Source organism: Mustelus asterias, chromosome 13, assembly GCF_964213995.1.
Source record: "Mustelus asterias chromosome 13, sMusAst1.hap1.1, whole genome shotgun sequence".
NCBI lineage: Eukaryota > Metazoa > Chordata > Chondrichthyes > Carcharhiniformes > Triakidae > Mustelus > Mustelus asterias.
This window is the reverse complement of record NC_135813.1, coordinates 97,399,185-97,418,172: the sequence shown is the minus strand read 5'-3', so window position 1 is coordinate 97,418,172 and position 18,988 is coordinate 97,399,185. Positions and strand designations below refer to the sequence as shown.

General features: G+C 44.3%; 1 protein-coding gene across 1 annotated transcript in view; it reads left to right on the top strand.

The window, feature by feature from the left end:
• Positions 1 to 17,126, top strand: part of pla2g3 (phospholipase A2 group III) — a 47,175-nt gene extending 30,049 nt beyond the window's left edge. Inside the window, exons 3-7 of the mRNA XM_078226114.1 lie at positions 6,348 to 6,482; positions 7,815 to 8,338; positions 12,871 to 13,000; positions 14,395 to 14,523; positions 16,913 to 17,126. Coding sequence (XP_078082240.1) covers positions 6,348 to 6,482; positions 7,815 to 8,338; positions 12,871 to 13,000; positions 14,395 to 14,523; positions 16,913 to 17,126 — 1,132 coding nt within the window. The remainder of the gene's footprint in view (positions 1 to 6,347; positions 6,483 to 7,814; positions 8,339 to 12,870; positions 13,001 to 14,394; positions 14,524 to 16,912) is intronic.
• Positions 17,127 to 18,988: the final 1,862 nt, after the last annotated feature.

The window sequence follows — 18,988 nt, the reverse complement described above, 5'->3', positions numbered from 1 at the left end:
AGTTACAAACCGGCATTCCAAGTTTCCCTTGAGATTTGAGATATTGTTGCATTGAACATCATCAGGGTTCATATCAGTACCTACCTGAATAGTTACCCAGGAAATGTTAGACAGAATAAAGCTAGTCTAATTCCTCGGTAACCCTACAACTGGCACCCCCCATTCCATAGTAATGCAGCCTAACGCCAGTTTCCTGTCACCAACACCCTTTATCGTGCACCAAAGGAAAGGGCCACACTTTTGGCTTACAGTCAGGTAGTCTTCATCTCGGGACCTACAACAATAGTCCAGGTAAAGCAACAGGCTTCCAAACCCCCACTAACTGCTTCCCATTGGGCAAGCCTCTGCCAGTTCAATAAGGCAGCTCGTCCTCCACAAAGACCACAGGGAGATCTATTGATGATCTCCTGTGGCTTTTGTGGCCATCATAACATCCCTCCCTACTTAGCTCCATGTATCTCCCGGCACCCCCACTGTAAGGAGGTCCTTTCCATCACTGCACTTGGTCGGAGGTCTGTTGAAAAGGCAGAGTTGGGTCAGGTGATGTGAACCAAACAGAGGACCTTCTTTTCCGGACGGAGCATCGCAGGGTTACCGATGCAGGTTCCTCCTCAGCTTCTGAATCAGCCTGGAGGCCCACTTCTTCAGCCTCCATCTCCTAGCCCTTACCTTCACTATCCAGAGGGGCCAACGTGGAGTCAGCTTCAAGCTGAGGGCTGGCACTGGCAGCAGCTATCTCCATGGCCGGTGGTGGGCCTGCTTGGGCATGAACTCCCTGGTTCTAAGTTGCTTTTATAGGGTTTTACCTTTTACCTTGAACTTTGACCTTGTAAGATGCTGGTCCCATTTTCACCAGGGACCCATCTGGGACTATCCTTGAAGCTCTTCATGTGGACGAGAACACCCGTTGCAAAAATTCTTTCTGTCCTTGCAAAGTTGTAGTTTTCTTTGGCTTTTCTGTTGGGACTCCACCCTCCCTGCCACGTGTGGGAACAGGAGGCTCAAACTGGTACAAAGCCAGTTCCATTATCAGCTCTACTGGAACAACACCTGTTGTGTGCAGTGTGGTCCTGTAATCAAAAATAAATCATACCAGTTTAGTCTCCATGGATACCACCGATTGTTTCTTTATACCATTTTTGAAGGTTTGAACCGCCTGTCTTGCTGGTCCATTTGATGGTGGGTGATAAGGTGCCGTTCAGACACATTGGATACCATTGGAGAACACGAACCTCTGAAAATCACTGCTAGTAAAAGCCGTGTCGTTATCGGAAACCTGGAGTTCCAGTATTCCATGTATGTCGAAACTTTGTCATAGTTTCTGGATCGTAGCCTGAGAAGTCGTGGAGCCGATGCGATGAGGCATGGTAGCACAGTGGTTAGCACTGCTGCTTCACAGCTCCAGGGTCCCGGGTTCGATTCCCGGCTCGGGTCACTGTCTGTGTGGAGTTTGCACATTCTCCTCGTGTCTGCGTGGGTTTCCTCCGGGTGCTCCGGTTTCCTCCCACAGTCCAAAGATGTGCGGGTTAGGTTGATTGGCCAGGTTCAAAATTGCCCCTTAGAGTCCTGAGATGCGTAGGTTAGAGGGATTAGCGGGTAAATATGTGGGGGTAGGGGTAGGGCCTGGGTGGGATTGTGGTCGGTGCAGACTCGATGGGCCGAATGGCCTCCTTCTGCACTGTAGGGTTTCTATGATTTCTATGATTTCTATGATGCACCTCCAACCACTGGGACTGTACGTCCGCCATGATTAAAAACATGGAGCTCATAAAGGGGCCTGCAATGTTCACATGTACATTCACTCATGCACTGCCAGGCCACTCCCATGGGTGGAGGGAGGCTAAGGTGGCAGTTTTTGATTTTCCTGGCACAGCTCACATCGCTTCACCAAGTCTGTGATGTCAGGGTCAAGACCAGGCCACCAAACATAATTTCTAGCTAGCATCTTCATTTTTGATACTCCCAAGTGGCCATTATGTAGTTCTGTAAATATTGGACATCGTCCTGGGGGTGGAACAATTACTTGGAACCCACCAAAGAATGATCCCGTCCTTGGCACTAAATTCAGCTTTCTTAATGAGGTAGGGTTTCATTTCTTTGGGGCGTCATCCTTGAAATCCACTATATAGGATCATGTGCCTTATTTTAGATAAGGTTGGATCTTTTTTGGGTCTAGGCTTTAATCTGCCTCGCTGACACTGACAAGGTCTCCAAAAAGTCCAGAGTTATCACAACTTCTTCCAAAGCTGATAAAGGAGCCAGGCTTATGGTCAATGGAAGGTGACTCAGTGCATTAGCACTGGCTATCTGGGTTCCAGGGCGGTGTTCCAGAAGATATTCATAGGCCGCCAATAACAAAGCCCGGCGTTGTATCTGAGTGGAGGCAATGGGGGGGGGGATTGCTTTGTCCTCTTTGAAGAGGCCCAATAAAGGTTTATGGTCGGTAACTATAAAAAACCATCGACTGTGGACGTATTGATGGAACTTCTTCACACAAAATACGACCGCCAATCCTTCCTTTTCAATTTGCTCTGCATCCGAAAGGGTCTCGAGGCTTTTCCATCCCATCTTTCCAGCAATGTGACAGCACTGCACCAACCCCATACAGGGAACATCACAAGTTAATACAACTTCCTTCTTAGGGTCAAAATGGGCCTGTAGGTTAGATGACAGTAACTGACGTTAAACTTTAGAAAAGGCCTCTGCCTGTGGAGCTTCCCAGGACCATTTCTGGCATTTTGGTAGTAGGCATGCAAGGCTGCCAGCATGGAAGCCAAATTCGGGGTAAATTTTCCATATTAATTGACTAATCCCAGGAAGGATTTTAACTCTGTGGTGTTCCTTGGCATTGGTTCTCCCTTGATGGCGTTTACTTTATTCTCTACCGGATGTAAACCTTTGATATCCACTTGGTAGCCTAAAAAGGCTGCTTGGAAAAGGCATTTCTCCCTCTTCAAGCAAATGCCTGCTCTAGAGAATCTCTGCAAGACTTTTTCTAGGTTGGCCAGGTATTCTGTTCAGAAGCCCCGTGACCAAGATGTCATCTAAATATATTGCTACCTTGGGTAGCCTTTGAAGGATTTTATCCGTAACTCTTGGAAGATGGCACATGCCGACGAGACCCCCCCCCCCCCCCCCAAGGGCAAACAGGCATACTCAGAGTCCCTTATGTGTGTTAATCGTCACGTATTTCTGGGCGGACTCGTCCAATTCAAGCTAAAGATAGGCGTGGCTCATGTGCAACTTAGAGAACGCCTTACTGCCTGTTAGCTTAGTGTACAAATCTTTGATTTGGGGCAAGGGATACCTATCACGTTTGGAGATCCGATTGACTGTTAGTTTATAGTCCCCACAAAGATTAACTGATTTGTTGGGAACAGGCACTACAGGGGCAGCCCATTCTGCAACTTGCACAGGCCTTATTATACCTAAGCCTTCAAGGCACCCTTGTTGAGTTTCCACCATTTCCAGCATGGAGAAAGGGACTGGTCTGGCTCTGAAATGCCCAGGTGTAATGTTGGGGTCAATGTTAATCATTGCCTTGGCTCCTTTTATTTTCCCCAGGCCCTCATGTATAAGTCCAGGGTATCTACTGATAACTTTGTACAGTGTCCCCATGCCTAGCCTGAAGATCTCCAACCAGTTCAGCCAAATCTGCTGGAGTCAATCTCTCCCCATAAGACTTGGTGTGTGTTCCCATACAACGAGTGGGAGATGAACTGTTACTGGGGCCATTGTGATGCCTTTTATTTGTAAAGGTTCCCCGTATATATACAACGAATATATATTTGCTACCAAATATTAACCATATTAAAGAAGCTTTTTTCAAATTTACAGCAATCAACTTGGCAACTCAAAAAATGCACATGATGTTCAGCCACCATATTCCACAGCATTTCAGTTAAAATGAGTTTTTAAAGCAGTCATTTATAAAAAGGTCCCATCAAGGCCTTCATATTTTCTAACCTCAGGAATTGGATGCCAGATTGGAAATGCTTATATATCTGTTCTCTGATAATGAAGACTGCAGCTCCCATGTCCACCTCCATTATTGGGGCAACTTTCATTATTAATTACAATATGATTTATTTGTAGTGTCCCTGTCTCTGGAAGAGGGCATACCTGCATGGTATGCTCAGGTACTGGCCTCGGCTTTCTTCCTTGGCAGCAGGCATTTTACCTGTTCCTGAAACTTTTTGACAGTGCTTGCAATAATCCATCATCTGGATTATGGATCCAGAAACTGCACCTTTCTGAAGTATGTTCTCTAATACTCTTGGGGCTGTCACTGCCTTTCATTGACTGTCTGATGGTGACATGAAGGTTCCTATATCAAAAGTGGCCTTTTAACACCTGATTTACAAAAGCACACTCCATTGAGGACCATTTTCCCAAGATCCTTCTCCCCAATAGTTCCTGAGCCCCTTTTTTCTGCATTCTCAAGTGACAAGGCTATTTCAATGGCTATTTCAATGATTTTTTTAAAGTCCAATTTGGGTTCTGCCAACAGCTTCTCTTTTGGGTGGTTTGGTCATTTATGTCACATACCAATCTGTCTTGCAACATTTCATTGCGAGGTAGTCCAAATTCACAATATTCAGCTAATTTCTGCAACCTAGCCAAGAACTCAGTGACAGGCGCCCCAGGAGTTCTCCCAGCCATGCTGAAGCGATATCTCTGGAGAATTACAGAGGGCTTTGGGGCATTGTGGTTTTTCACCAGGTCTGCTTGCTCATTAAAAGCTTTTGAGTCGGGGCAAATGGAATGGAATAGATCAGACTTCTTATCACACTGAAAGTCAGGGACCTGCATGCTGTCAACAGTATAACCTTTCTGTTTTTTAACCTCTTTCAATGTTGTTAGCATGTAAGAAATAATACAGGCTCTCAGTTTACTGAGCCCAGTCTCCCCCACTGGTGTCATAAGGCTCAGGTTTTCTGAAAAGAGGCATAAAGAGCTTTTTCTTACCATTGAACATTCTTGACTTACAGACGTTGTCTGGAGGGAAAGAGGGAGGAAAAAAATTCTCCTCGTTGCCAATGTAATAATTCAGCCAAATTCCAGTTTCCCATCACCAACACCCTTTATTGTGTACCAAAGGAAAGGGCCACGTCTATGGTAGTCTTCACCTCAGGACCTACAACTACAGTCCTGGTAAAACAGCAGGTTTAAGAACCCCTGCTGACTGCTTCCCGTTGGGCGAGCCTCTATTCGCTCAATAAGGCAGCTCGTATTCCACACAACCAGCAGAAAGATCTATTGATGATCCCCGTGGCCTTTGTGGCCGTCATAACACCACCCCCCAATCACTCTCTCTGAACCCCTTGCCACTCCCTCCGCCATTCACCAACTATTTTTCCTGATTCCTTGACTATCTTCCTATTTACCCCAGATTACCCCTTGACTACCCCCAAGTCTTTGATAACCCCCGTCTATTCCCTCAAACCCCCACCCTTCCGACTAACCCCCCCCACCATCCCGCCCCCTTGAATACACTTTGGCCACCCAACTACCACCTCGGTCTGATCCCACTACCCAACCTGACCACGTTACACCCCAAACCACCTGTTACCTCACCCACCTAGCCACCTGACCATCCCACCCACCTGACCATCCCACCCATTCACGAACATTCACAATGGACCTTTAAACTTACCCCATGGCAGCTACTGCTGTAAAAAGGGGGCAAGTCCTGTCTTCCCTTGACTCAACTCCACTGTGATGGAGTCTCTGTGGGACGCTGTGCTGCACATTTCTGGGAAAGCCAAGATCGGAAAACCTGGCAAGAAATGCGGAGAAGCGTCAGGTTGGAGGAAAGTTTGAGCAGAGTGTCAATTAGACAATGATTGCCATTTCTCAGAAGATCTGGACAATGATCAGTGTATGCCGAGCTGCAATTCAAAAACTTGTAAATAGCAGGTGAGGGGAGAGAAAGGATGAAGGTGAGTTTAGTGCCCAGTGGCTGTGCTCTGTGGGGAGGGCAGCAGGAGTGGTTGGTGCTCTAAAAGAAGCAATGATGGGAGATTTGATAGGACTTTTGGAGAATACGCAGAGAGGCAGAGGAAGTGAATTTATTGAAGTGGTATTAAAGCTTCAAATGGTGGCCGGAGAACAGGAAAGCAAAGGAATAGTGATGGGTTAGAGTAGGAATTGGACAAGGTGGGGCAAATTACCCAAGAAGGCAGAAGTGTAAGTTGGCTTGGCTGAATGACTGGAAGTGGAGGAGACACGAGGAAAAGGCAAAACAAAAGTCAACAGTGCTTCAGGTTGTCCTGTTAACATCAACACTGGGAAATTCAGCATCATGAAAATTAATCTTTGTTAACTTTATTTCCCTCTGACATCAGGTTCAGAAAGTGTCTCCTGAATGTCAACGATACTATGTCCACACTGGTTGGAATAACATTTTTCAGCATCTTCCAGATCCCCTGTTTCAATCTGGAGCTAGTTGAACGTTGTGTTAAAAAGACCTGGTGGAGCCGGTGAGTCTTGCAATAAGTTTTCTTCCCTTCTTTCGCCTCCCCTCCCAAAGATAGTATCTTTTGTATTATATTCCTGGGTACTGATCATATTCCAAGTGACAATTCTTCATAGGGTAAATTTTAGAATCTACATTTCCAACACAGACCTTTGCCAAGAAGGAGCACATATTGGACATTCAGCTAGTAGGGTGAGTGGACCTGTGCATTAAAATGAATGTGGGAACTGGTAACTGTTGCACCTAATTCCCAGTGTTGGCACTTGGCAAATGAAATTCTGAAGTGAGTTTGTAAATGATCCCTCAGTAATTAATCTAGGCAATGGGTTTCAGCGCCTATCGAGGGCAACAAAGTCAAGTTCAATCCAATGCATACCCAACAGTCTCACAGACAAATTTTAGGAGGGATCTTTGGATGGTAATCACAAGTGGGAAACTAAGATGTCTCTTTTTTCCCAGAGATATTGTGACTAAGTAGACCCCCTATGGGAGCCCAAAGACTCACTCAGGTGCTAAACACCCAATCTTATTGGGGTATCTAGGGTCAGAGTGAGATCAATCATTGTGAATAGTGCTGGTGGGCACTCAATGTCAAAATGCCACTTCAGATACTTGCTTGACGGGTGAGTAGATATGGCACTGGCAAGTCACTTGTGGGTTGAGTTGGTTGTACCAGATAAAAAGCCTGATTAGTATATTGGCGGCACACATCTTTAAAGATTCCTGATTTACCTGATACTGCCCATATTCCGGTGAAAGGTCTAAATCTGAACACCATGTTGACCATGCTTGCACTACCTAGTACGTAGATCTTTTTGGTAGCTGGAATGTGAGCACTCGGGAGGTAGGATCCACTGGAATTCTGGTAGAGTGGGGAGGCATCCCTGTCACTTTCCAATGCCATTGGACTTTTATAGGGCGGATGAAAGAACCACCCACCCCCAACCCCAATAAGAATTCACTCGTCTGACTCTTTGGGGCTGAGATCCAAGAATCCTGACTGTTCTTAAGCCCCTGCCTGACTTCTGTTGATCCTTTGTTACCCTGCAATATGCTCCTGACCTCAAGCCACTGCACCTTATTTTGAAGCTCTGCTGTAACAACCCCTGTCCTGCTAGAATACCATTTTCATTTGATAGACGTGTTTGTGGCTGCCATTTATTTCAGTGTAAATTTATGTTGAATTAAAGGTAGCTTTGTATGGAGGTTAGGACCCGGAAGGAGCTGGATTAAAAACCTCTCTTGGGTAAATTGAAGGAACAGACTACTGATGGTGCATGTTTCTCCTCAGCTAAAGTTTAACCGACTTGTGTTTGTGCATCTCTCTCTCTCTCAGTTGCAACGTCACTGAACTGGTGCCGCAGGCCATTTTACATCCTCAATCCAAATACAACTACAGCCAGCCCATTTTGGATCCATTGCAAATGGGATCGGGGTCCAAACCCACGCTAAGCCCTGCAATGACTGGCAGACAGAATCAAACGGCCACCTCTCTTAATTTGTTGCCAAACTCAACCCAAGGGAGGAAGATAAAAAACAAAAAGAAATGTCGAAACCGGAGGCGGAAAACCAAAGTTCCTTCCCAAAATACCTTGAAGATGAGGGCAGATATGATGTCCACAATGGTACACAACGAGACAGATTTTAGCCCTGCCCATGGGCAGAATTTGATGAAAAATTCACTCCCTGTGGAACTGAAGGAGGAGGGTGTTTCGAGAAAGCTTTTGCAAAGAAATGCTTCCAATGCTGTAAATAGCCAAGGGAATGGCAGCACAGCTATTGGATGGGATGAAAATATCAGTAAAGAACATGGTCTCACTATCCTGGGAGAATTGAGCACAGCAAGCAGCTTACCCATAAGTACGGCCTCCACTTTATCATTGAGTCAAAATGGAACTCTGCCATTGATAAGGCTGGGCAAGAACATTGTTAAAAACAGGGCGGATAGCTCTTTTTCCACTCCCTCAAGAAAAAATTTCAACTTGAGCAGGTTTTCCAAGAACAAAAGTTCAAAATCCTTGCCAAATCATATGGATAGAAAAGGCCCTACACCTGTCAATCCAGAATGTGGAATCGGAAATTGGAGCCGTTCTGGAATCATTGGTGGCTCCTCCTGTGCCCATCAGTCTCTGGATCCAATCCGGCGTCACCAGACTAAAGATAAAGGTTCAGCTCAAACATTACTTAAATGTTTTACTGTTATTATTCATTGAACCAAGAAGTAACTTGAAATATCTTAGCAGGCAAGTGGCACAGCAGCAAAGACTGAGACAAAATGTGACAGGGACCAGAACAGCAGTGTCAAAGGGCGATGTTAGGGCTATGCAGTGTGCCCAAATCTCAATTCTTCCATCAATCTTTTTAAAATTCCTATCAAATTAGCATTGGGGCGGCTCAGTGGCATAGTGGTCAGCACTGCTGCCTCACAGCGCAAGGGACCCGAGTTTGATTCCCAGCTTGGGTCACTGTCTGTGTGGAGTTTGCACATGCTCCCCGTGTCTGCATGGGTTTCCTTCGAGTGCTCTGATTTCTTCCCACAGTCTGAAAGACTTGCTGGTTAGGTGCATTGGCCGTGCTAAATTCTCCCTCAATGCACCCGAACAGGCGCCAGAGTGTGGTGACTGGGGGATTTTCACAGTAACTTCACTGCAGTGTTAATGTAAGGCTACTTGTGACACTAATAAATAAACTTAAACTTATTTACATTTATCAAAATATTTCTTGAGGGATTTACAATTTAAGATAGGTTTGAAATCAGAAGAATTGATGCAAACTGTCTCCTTTACTCAATTTCAAATATGAACTTAACGTTGCAAATCAAAATCATTTTTCATGTCTCAAAACAATAACGTGCTAATTAGAGAAATTAAAAAATGTCTGCCATTATCACCTGTCACGTCTGATAACAAAGTAGTTTTGTGTTTAATCATTTCCCTAACCCAGTAAATTCTGAGTGAATCAATGTTCTTCATTGTAAATCATAATGAAGAAATTACTGACCATCTCTGATAACAACACCCCTCTAAATCATGATCAAAGTTCTGCTAGGATTTTGACAACTCTATGTCCATCTCCCTCTCACTCCACCTGACACTGAATCATGGACAATACAAGCTCTGATCTTAATATTCTTGCATTTAATTCCATTACACTGCTTGCTTTTTGGATAGAGAATGTCATTTATTTAATGCCCTTCCTCACAAAGTTGACTCCCTGGATTACTTTTCCCAGTTACATTTCAAAAAAAATTCTTGCCCTAAGTATAATTGGTTGTGATGTTGTACTACTGTCCCCTCCAACTTCTTAATTAATATTTTCGCATACAATGTCCGTGATTCTGTATACTGGAAAATGACTGTCACACCTCCCAGCTGCTGATTAAGAGCACAGTCTGCAAGTCTCTGAAGTTGCAGTGTTGAATATAAATACTAAAGGTAATACATAGTGTAATGCATAGAGTTACATATTAAATCAAATCCTCTAAAACATTGTAGGGGCCCCAAGCCTCTGTAGGACAAACACTGTCCCGAATCCAAGAGAAGGTTATTAGGGCAGTAAGAGGGAAGAAACTCGCAGGACACCCCAAACGTTTGCAGTTGCTCAGAGTCCCCTCTTGCCCAAGCCCCCACCAACTCCAGCAGCACAAGATACCAGGGGTGATTCTGCCCCCGAGCAGGAGACCCTTATGAGTCTGGGTCCCTCCAGGGCTCAGGCCACCAAGAGGACATCCACCAAGATCATCAGATTGCCTCCACCCCTGCTGTAGATGTTGGGGCTTCAGCAAGACAGTGATAGGATTAAGAAAGTTAAGAAGTTTTGAGAAAACAGAGCTAATGTTTTGAGTCATCCAGACTTGAAACGTTGGCTCTGATCTTTCTCCACAGATGCTGTCAGAGCTGCTGAGATTTCCAGCATTTTCTGTTTTTGTTGCAGATTCCAGCAGCCACAGTAATTTACTTTCATTGAGAAGTTTTGATGTCATCTCAGGGTCATTTATTTATCACTAAATAAATTGCACTTTTTGAAAACCATTCCATGGGTATGTGAATGTAATGGTCAGATGAAAGCTTTTTGATTTGGATCTTTGCAATCCTCTTATTCCAAGATTCAGCTGTCCTCATGCTCGGATTGTCCCCTTTGGAGATTGGCATTCAATTGTTTCCGAATCCTTGTGTGTTGTCAGGGAGATGTGTGTAATTCTTTATTCGGAGTGAATGATGGGTGCGTTCTTGACCCTTAGTGTTTGAGCGATAGCAATGGCTGAGGAGGGTTCAACAGCAATGTGACTCTCTGCGCATCTGGGTTTCCAAACTGGTAGTGGCCCAAACCAAGACATATACTCTAGGGTAAGAGTCTTATGCTGATCTGCATTTACTCCCTGCCTCATCCTGCACCCCACTCTGGAAACTTTGAACCTTTGCTTTGGTGGTTGCATGTGTCTCACAGCACAGTGCTGTCCAGATAGACACTGGTGTGGGGCACTTGAGGAGAGGGAGAAGGAGATCCCTGGGCTCCCCAACCCCAGGCATAGTACGATCTGAGTTGGTGACACAGGGGGTCCATGCAGCATAGTGCTGTCCATGAAATGCAGCTCAGCATGGAGATGGAGGGCAGGAATTGGTCTGCCCCATCAGAGTGGTGAACAATGCACTAGGAGCATCGTAGCACTGTGTGTGTTGCACTCTCCTCAAGTCTTATACACACCATTCTTTATCAATCGGCTTTTAGACCAATGTAATTTCCCGATGACGTGATGCAAGATTGCACAACCTGATGGGAGTGCAGTGACCAGCTGTCTTAATGAGCATTTATGATCGGAAATGGAATTCACACCACCAGTCAGCAGGAAAACCGACCCGGCATTGGGAGAAATGCAACATTTATTTACACCAGTGGATTTCCAACTCCCGCTAGGTTCTCTGCTCCCACTCACCACCAAACCCACAGTGGGCAGGATGGGAGAATTCCCCCCAAACTTTCTGCTCTGTGACCTTTACGGCCACAGGTTATGCTATATGGAGAGCAGGTAACCCTGAGCACAGTAGGCCTGGGATTCTCTCAGCCCCCACGCCCTGACATAATCTGGTTCACACTCAGCGATGGAGTGAAACAGATTAGCATACTTAAGTAATTATTTAAATATGCAGGGTTAGTTTGGAGCCAGATTTTCCTGCAATTCACCGATCTTTGAGTGCAATGGGAAGTTGGGGGTCTGGAAGAGGGGAGATGAGAAGTGGGGATCTGCAAGGGTGGAGGGGGAAGCCTTTGGCGACCCCATAGTGAGATAATACTCACGGGGGGGGGGGGGGGGGGGGGGGCTTGTGCCAGCAAGGGAGGGATCTGCCTAATGCCAGCGATTGGGGCTGGGGGGTGCCTTAATTGAGGGGGGTGGGTGTGTAGGGTTGTCATAGATCGGGGCACCCTTTTTAAAGGGCATCCCAATTTCCTAGGAGCTGGCTTTGCCGGCATCTTTAGGTCTCCACTCCAAAAACATTTCTAAGTGAGAAAGAATTCAGTGAGTATCTCTCCAGGCTCCAAAAAAATTTCAAAGTGTGGGTGATTTGCGAACTGAATCACACCAAACCTCCCGGCTAGAATCTCACCAGTTTTCTTGATGGGGACTAGATTTAGAAATTTTTCGGGAGAGTTCCACCCTATGTCATTTTGTGCTGGATTCTTCCAGCAAAGGGAATAATCTCTACGTATCTACCCTATCGAATCCTCTCATTTTTCAGAAATCTCGGTCACCCCTCAGTCCTCTTAACTAATAGGAATACAGGTCAAATGTCCAAGAGGGGAATTCTCCCATCCTGCCTACCACGGGAATCATAACGGGCAGGGGGCGAACTACACAAAGGTCCATTGACCTCAGGTGGGATTCTTCGATTTTGGGGCGGGCGCAGCCAGAGAATCTCACCCCATATTCTTACAATTTAACTCTTTATGCCTCGATGTCGGTCTGGTGGATCCAGGTTGGATGTCTTCCAAAGGTCATTATATCTCTCCTGAGGTTTTGTGTCTAAAATCTAAAATTCCATATAGAATTCCAAGGCTCTGTACAATGGAAGCATCATTTGCTTACTACTGAATCCCAAACCTTTACTCCTTTGCTACTAGACATGGAAGACTTATTATTAATAAAGTGAGTAGCTGCTGATGCACTTGAGCAATGCTACGGTAATATTTACTAGCAGTTCTGCCATTACATCGTTCATAGTGAGCTGGAGAATACACTATTTTCTAACAATAATAAGAATATAACCTGTAGGGATATTATTGCCAATAATGGATTACCAAAAGTGGGAGAGTTGAGGCAGCTGAAAGGGCAGAAATTTATCCTTTGTAAAGAATTCTCCAGGAAAGTGTTTTAATAATATGCATTCCTTTTACAGGTAATCCCAGAAGTTGCAAGTGTTACAAACCCCTGGATCAATGTGAGCACACGATCTCTCCACTGGAATTCAAATTCTCTTATTACAACCAGGAGCACAAGACTCTGTATCACTGCGACTGCACTAAGAGGTAAACTCATTGCTCCACAGGCTGGCAGGGGCATCAAGGATCCAGTCCTCATACAAGGTCTATGTTTGAACTCTTCAGTAGGGGTCACTGTACAGTGACCAGGGGCAGGGGGCCCTGCTGATTTTCCCACTGGAGTGCAGACCTTCAGAGGCCTTTAGCTCCAAGTGATGTGATGGCTGAGATCAGCTATTTGAGAAGGATCCTTATCACCCTAGTAATATCAGTGATATAAATGGAGGAAAACCTCAGGTTTCCTCACCAGTTGTGAATTACCCTTAATTTTAAAGCTTAATTCAGTGAATTTACTGTGAGACAAACCCCTGGAAACTGGAGAGCGGGTGACTAGGGCAGGGTTCACGATTGAACTCTAGTGCCCCTGGTGTGTCCAGCAAGAGAGGAACGCCAAGATCTATAACACAGCATATCTCATTGCAAAACTTCCGACACCAAGCAGAAGCTTGAACTTGCTATTAATCCCTTTTCTTCCTGAGCCTCCGATAGTAAAGAATTGTCATTCTCTATTTTGTCCTGCGATTCTTCGCCATTTCTGATCCTGAGTTGATTCAAACACGCTCAATATTGAAGGAAACGTAGCAAGGGTTAAAAAGAGATCTCTCCATTGCGATCTGCTTCAAGAAGTGGAAGAATATATGCTATTAGTCTTGATCAGATGAATTGATAAACTACTAGACATATTTATGTAATATTGTACAGGTAAAAGAACAGTACTCAGTGCTAAAGGTGTACACAGAGTATTGACAAACCTTACTTGCAATAATCAAGACCACCAATGATATTTCTCCTCTGCTAAAACCCAACCTAAGATTGATTCTTGAAATGCAAATGCCAGTGCAGACATGGCCGTGTTTGATCACAAAACCTTTTGCTTCAGATACTGCTCCCTGGTTGCAGTTAGTCCATGTTTCATTGATGATAAATCAGAACAAAGGAAATTACCTAAATGTGGATATGATTAATAGTTTTAGTCAGACTTTCATTGGATATAAAATGGCTTTTGCCCAACAAACAAACATATATCGTGAACCACCTGAAAGGTGCTTGTGATCAGTGGATTGGCAGATCAGTGAGATGGGTCTCCATCCAAAGACAATAGTAACAATCATTTCTGTATATTAATGCACAGTCCTGGGGTGTGAATGTCGATTGTAATGTGCATTCTTTACAAACAGTACCCTACTTTAGCCCTGTGACCAGCAAGAAAGAATCCAGTATTAAATCCCTCACAACCAAAATGCTTCAGTTTTGTTACATTTATCAGTGACTGTAAAATCAACACTCACTTCATCAACATGTCTGATAAGAGGGAACTTAAATATTAACAAATGGAACATCTATTGGATTTTGTCACTTTTGTCAATTCTGGTTTCTTTTAGGTTGGCAAAACGGATGAAGAAAAGAGTGAATGTGAACACAGTGGAAGAGCTGCTGTTGGAATTTGTGTCGCCGAGTTGTTTCCGGCTGAAATCAGTGCTGGGGAATTGCAGCAAAGAGGAGCGGGCGCCGTGAGTGACGCTTCTGTTTTTAGTATCGGTGCTTTGTGCTGATGTGGAAGGGGTCACCAGGGTCAATCAAATGGGTTCCCTGTTGTGGTGTGAGGTCCTATTCCAGGGGTGAGCAAACCAAGGCTCACAAGCTGCATGGGGCTCTTTGACACACATTTGTGGCTTATTCCTCGTGCTTTAAACCTGTTAAATTGTACATTGGAGGGAAGTAAACAGCTTTGGCCATGAACAGCTTAAGTGGAAGAGAACCAGAGAGCAGGCAGCAAGACTGGCAGGACAGAAGGAGAAGGAATAAGATCAATGATTCGTTTCAGCGCTGTTCAGAGAATTCAAAACAAAGGACAAAGAACAAAGAAAATTACAGCACAGGAACAGGCCCTTCGGCCCTCCAAGCCTGCACTGACCATGCTGCCTGACTTAACTAAAACCCCCTACGATTCCGGGAATCATATCCCTCTATTCCCATCTCATTCATGTACTTGTCAAGACGCCCCTTAAAAGTCACAACCGTATCCGCTTCCACTACCTCCCCCGGCAACGAGTTCCAGGCACCCACCACTCTCTGTGTAAAAACTCTACCTCGTACATCTCTTTTAAAACTTGCCCCTCGCACCTTAAACCTATGCCCCCTAGTAATTGACTCTTCCACCCTGGGAAAAAGCTTCTGACTATCCACTCTGTCCATGCCTCTCATAATCTTGTAGACTTCTATCAGGTCTCCCCTCAATCTCCGTCGCTCCAGTGAGAACAAACCAAGTTTCTCCAACCTCTTCTCATAGCTAATGCCCTCCATACCAGGCAACATCCTGGTAAATCTTTTCTGTATCCTCTCCAAAGCCTCCACATTCTTCTGGTAGTGTGGCGACCAGAATTGAACACTAGATTCCAAGTGTGGCCTCACTAAGGTTCTATAAAGCGTCAACACGACTTGCCAATTTTTAAACTCAATACCCCAGCCGATGTAAGCAAGCATGCCGTATGCCTTCTTGACTACCTTCTCCACCTGCATTGCCACTTTCAGCGACCTGTGTACCTGTACACACAGATCCCTTTGCCTATCAATACTCCTAAGGGTTCTGCCATTTACTGTATATTTCCTATCTGTATTAGATCTTCCAAAATGCATTACCTCACATTTGTCCGGATTAAACTCCATCTGCCATCTCTCCGCCCAAGTCTCCAACTGATCTATATCCTGCTGTATCCTCTGATGGTCCTCATCGCTATCCGCAAATCCACCAACCTTTGTGTCGTCCACAAACTTACTAATCAATCCAGTTACATTTTCCTCCAAATCATTTATATATATTACAAACAAATCCCTTCGTCGTTTCCCGCTGATTTTAAGTGGGGCCATATTACCCTCAGCAAAACTTTCTCTGGCCCCCTAACTCACCCTCTCACTGCTGGCCCTCCAATTTTTGGAAATAGAGAAAATATTTAACACTGAACAGGAATATTAGAATCGACTGTATTGAGACACAGGGTATTCTGATTCAAATTTGATTTCCAGTATGTGGCGAAAACTTATTTTCAAGTCAAATCAAATTTTCCACAGATTTTCCACATTAGAGCAAGGCTGTGGAAGTCAGTTAGTCGGTAAGTTAGAGTGTCAGTGAAGCAGGATTGTTTCTGGCACAAATTGAATTGTGTGTGAAGGAAAGCTGGAAGATTAGTGGAAAAATCTGAAGGTTCCTTCACGTGTGCGCAATAGTAATAAAAATGGATCTGTAAAGATTGTCCATGCATTGCGGCTCTAGAACATCTGAAGATCATCACATATAGATCTAAGCTTTAAAAGGTTTGCCCATTCCTGTCCTATTCCTAGGTTGATCTTAAGGCATATTGTTGAAGCAGAGAGAATCTTGCATTCCATTTAACCCATGCTTGAGGAAGTTTCACTCAACATTCAATCCATGTTGTACCTGGCCTGGGATGTGCTTGATGTGATCAGGTAGCATCTAATTAAAATATACTCAACATGGGAGTGCTCCATACTCACTCAAATGTAGCATTAGATTAGAATGTATTCCAGTTGCTGACACCCTTCACACCTTAAACAAGCAACAATTTCTTAGGTTGGTGTTGTAAATTAAGCAAGTCTTCAACAAATGGACAAAACTGCAGGAATTAGTTTAGCTGCAAAAGTTTGATGGCCAAGTCTGTGCTGAATTAAATGATCTGAGGAGGGATGTTGGTAATTGAGAGTAAGCATCATCATGAGATTAATAAAAGATAATTGAGAAGCAGAACACTGCATCATTCACAATGGTCTCTGAGAAAGCTCAATGTAAAGGTGGCCCCATGGTGCACAACATACAGTGGGTCATTTGCTTGGCCTTGATAGTGTCCTCAATTTACCCATTACAATAAATGATTTATTTTCTAGGTGTGAAAAACAGCTACATTCCACTGTGGCTGTCCTTTCCAAACCCAAACATCTCCAGAAGATTCTAAAAGCCCGAAGGACTGTGGATGAATCTCTTTATCCATTATCTAAACAACAAGAAAGAGTCAAAAATGAAACATCGACTGGCACCGACTCTGTTAAACTGTACAACAAGTGTTTACAAATGATTCAGGCTTTAACTGTAAAAGCATAAAGAATTATTTGCAAACTGTATTAGAATAATTAACCTGTTTCAGAGATTTGAACAATTGCAAAAATATTTTATATTTAAGATTTAATGCAAGCCATTGCCAAAGTTAGAAAGATCATGATAAAGGGTACACAGATAGGAGTGATTGGATTATGCTAGATTTCGTTTCTGAGAGAATGATAAATAGGCAAAGGTTTGAACAGATGGAAGAAACAGTGCGAGTAAAATGAAGACTTTATCAACCACTTCAACATTGAAACTCTGAACTCCACATCAAAGCACTTTCACTTCAGCAGATCTTCATGCTGATTGTGACTTACAATTGTTGCAAAAGTGTAACAATAAATTGTATTGGATTTTGGAGAGAATGGTAAGGATCCCTAGACCCAGAACTTGTGTGGAATGACAATCACCATCAGATTACCTTTTTGCACCTCTTCACTTACATTAGAATGGAGTTGCACATTTTTCACCCAATCTTCTGACCCGAGCCTGGTGAAAATCTGCAGCGGAGCAGCTCCAGAGGCTTTCCTGGACAGGACAGCAACATCAAGGCAAATGAAACCACTCTCCCATTTAACGGTACAAACTGCTGTAAAGGATAAGCTTAAAGGCCTTGGCAGGCAAAAAGGCAAGTGACTAAGTAAATGGGCAATGGGGTAGGGTGATTGGGTGATGTCAGGGGAGGATAAATGAGTATTTAGGTAGTCGGGAGGGGTGGCGGGATAGTTGGAGGCTGTGGGGTGCTAGTTGGGTGGTCAGGGTCATAGTTGGGGTTGAGTGTAGTCTGGGGAGTGGAGAGGTGGGTCAGATGGTCAGGGAGGTATTTGGGGAGGGAGTCAGGGGAGGTTAGTCAGTGGATCAGAGGTTGGAGGGTAGTCATGGAGGTTTGGAGTGATCAGTACCATTGTTGCCCAGGAGTTAGAAGTGGTTTTAATCCTCCTAATTTTTCCTAACTATTCTGCTATGAGAGTTGGGACCATCCAAAGTTTCTGATTTAAATTGGAATCTGGTTTAAACTTCCCAGGCAATTCGGTGCAGGCTTTGCATGGGGTCTTTCTGAGGGTCCCCCAGTGCATCTTCTGGGCTATCTCTGCGGTACGACCCCCATTCCACCCAACCCTGAGATAAATGAAGTGTGCATTTGCTCACTCTTCCTCTCATTCCTCCGCTTATTGTCCTAATAATATCAATTTGGTGTCAAATGATCTGACATGACATGGCAACAATCCAACTTGTGTACGTGGCCTTGTGCATGCTGGAAGGACATCAGGTAAGGACAAGTTCAGGGTCAACTGTGAAGCTTTGCACAATCGATAACCTGCTGGCACTCTCTGTTGCATTCACTCTTGAGGAATGCCATATTGTAATGTACTGACAGGGCATATCCATAAATTGTACCCCAACCAGTAACTCTATAAGAGACAAAGAACACAATACTAATCAACTTGTCTTGCCATGGCATTTGAAGTGACAAGTCGTGATGACACATACTACAGTGATATGCCATGTTAAGTTATTGAGTGATTTATTTAGTTGGATAGTTCAGTTGTAGTTTGGTGGTAGGTCGCAGGGACTGGGCAGAATTACAAAGTTAAATTACATGGTTAAGCATCAGGATCTGAAATAACAAAGTTACGTTTTGGAAACATACTCCAGGCTCTCTCATTCTTTACAATATGCAAGGCAAGTCTGCACTTTTGTTTCTTCTCCCAGTCTTTTCGCTTTTGAATTGCACTAACATTTATTGCAGGTGTGCAGATAGTAACTCACTCCTAGCATTTTGAATGAATGAGTCCAAAAGAGAGATTGTCTGGAGGTTAATCAGTTGTGCAAGATCCAATCACTAAACCTGCCCTGTCCTC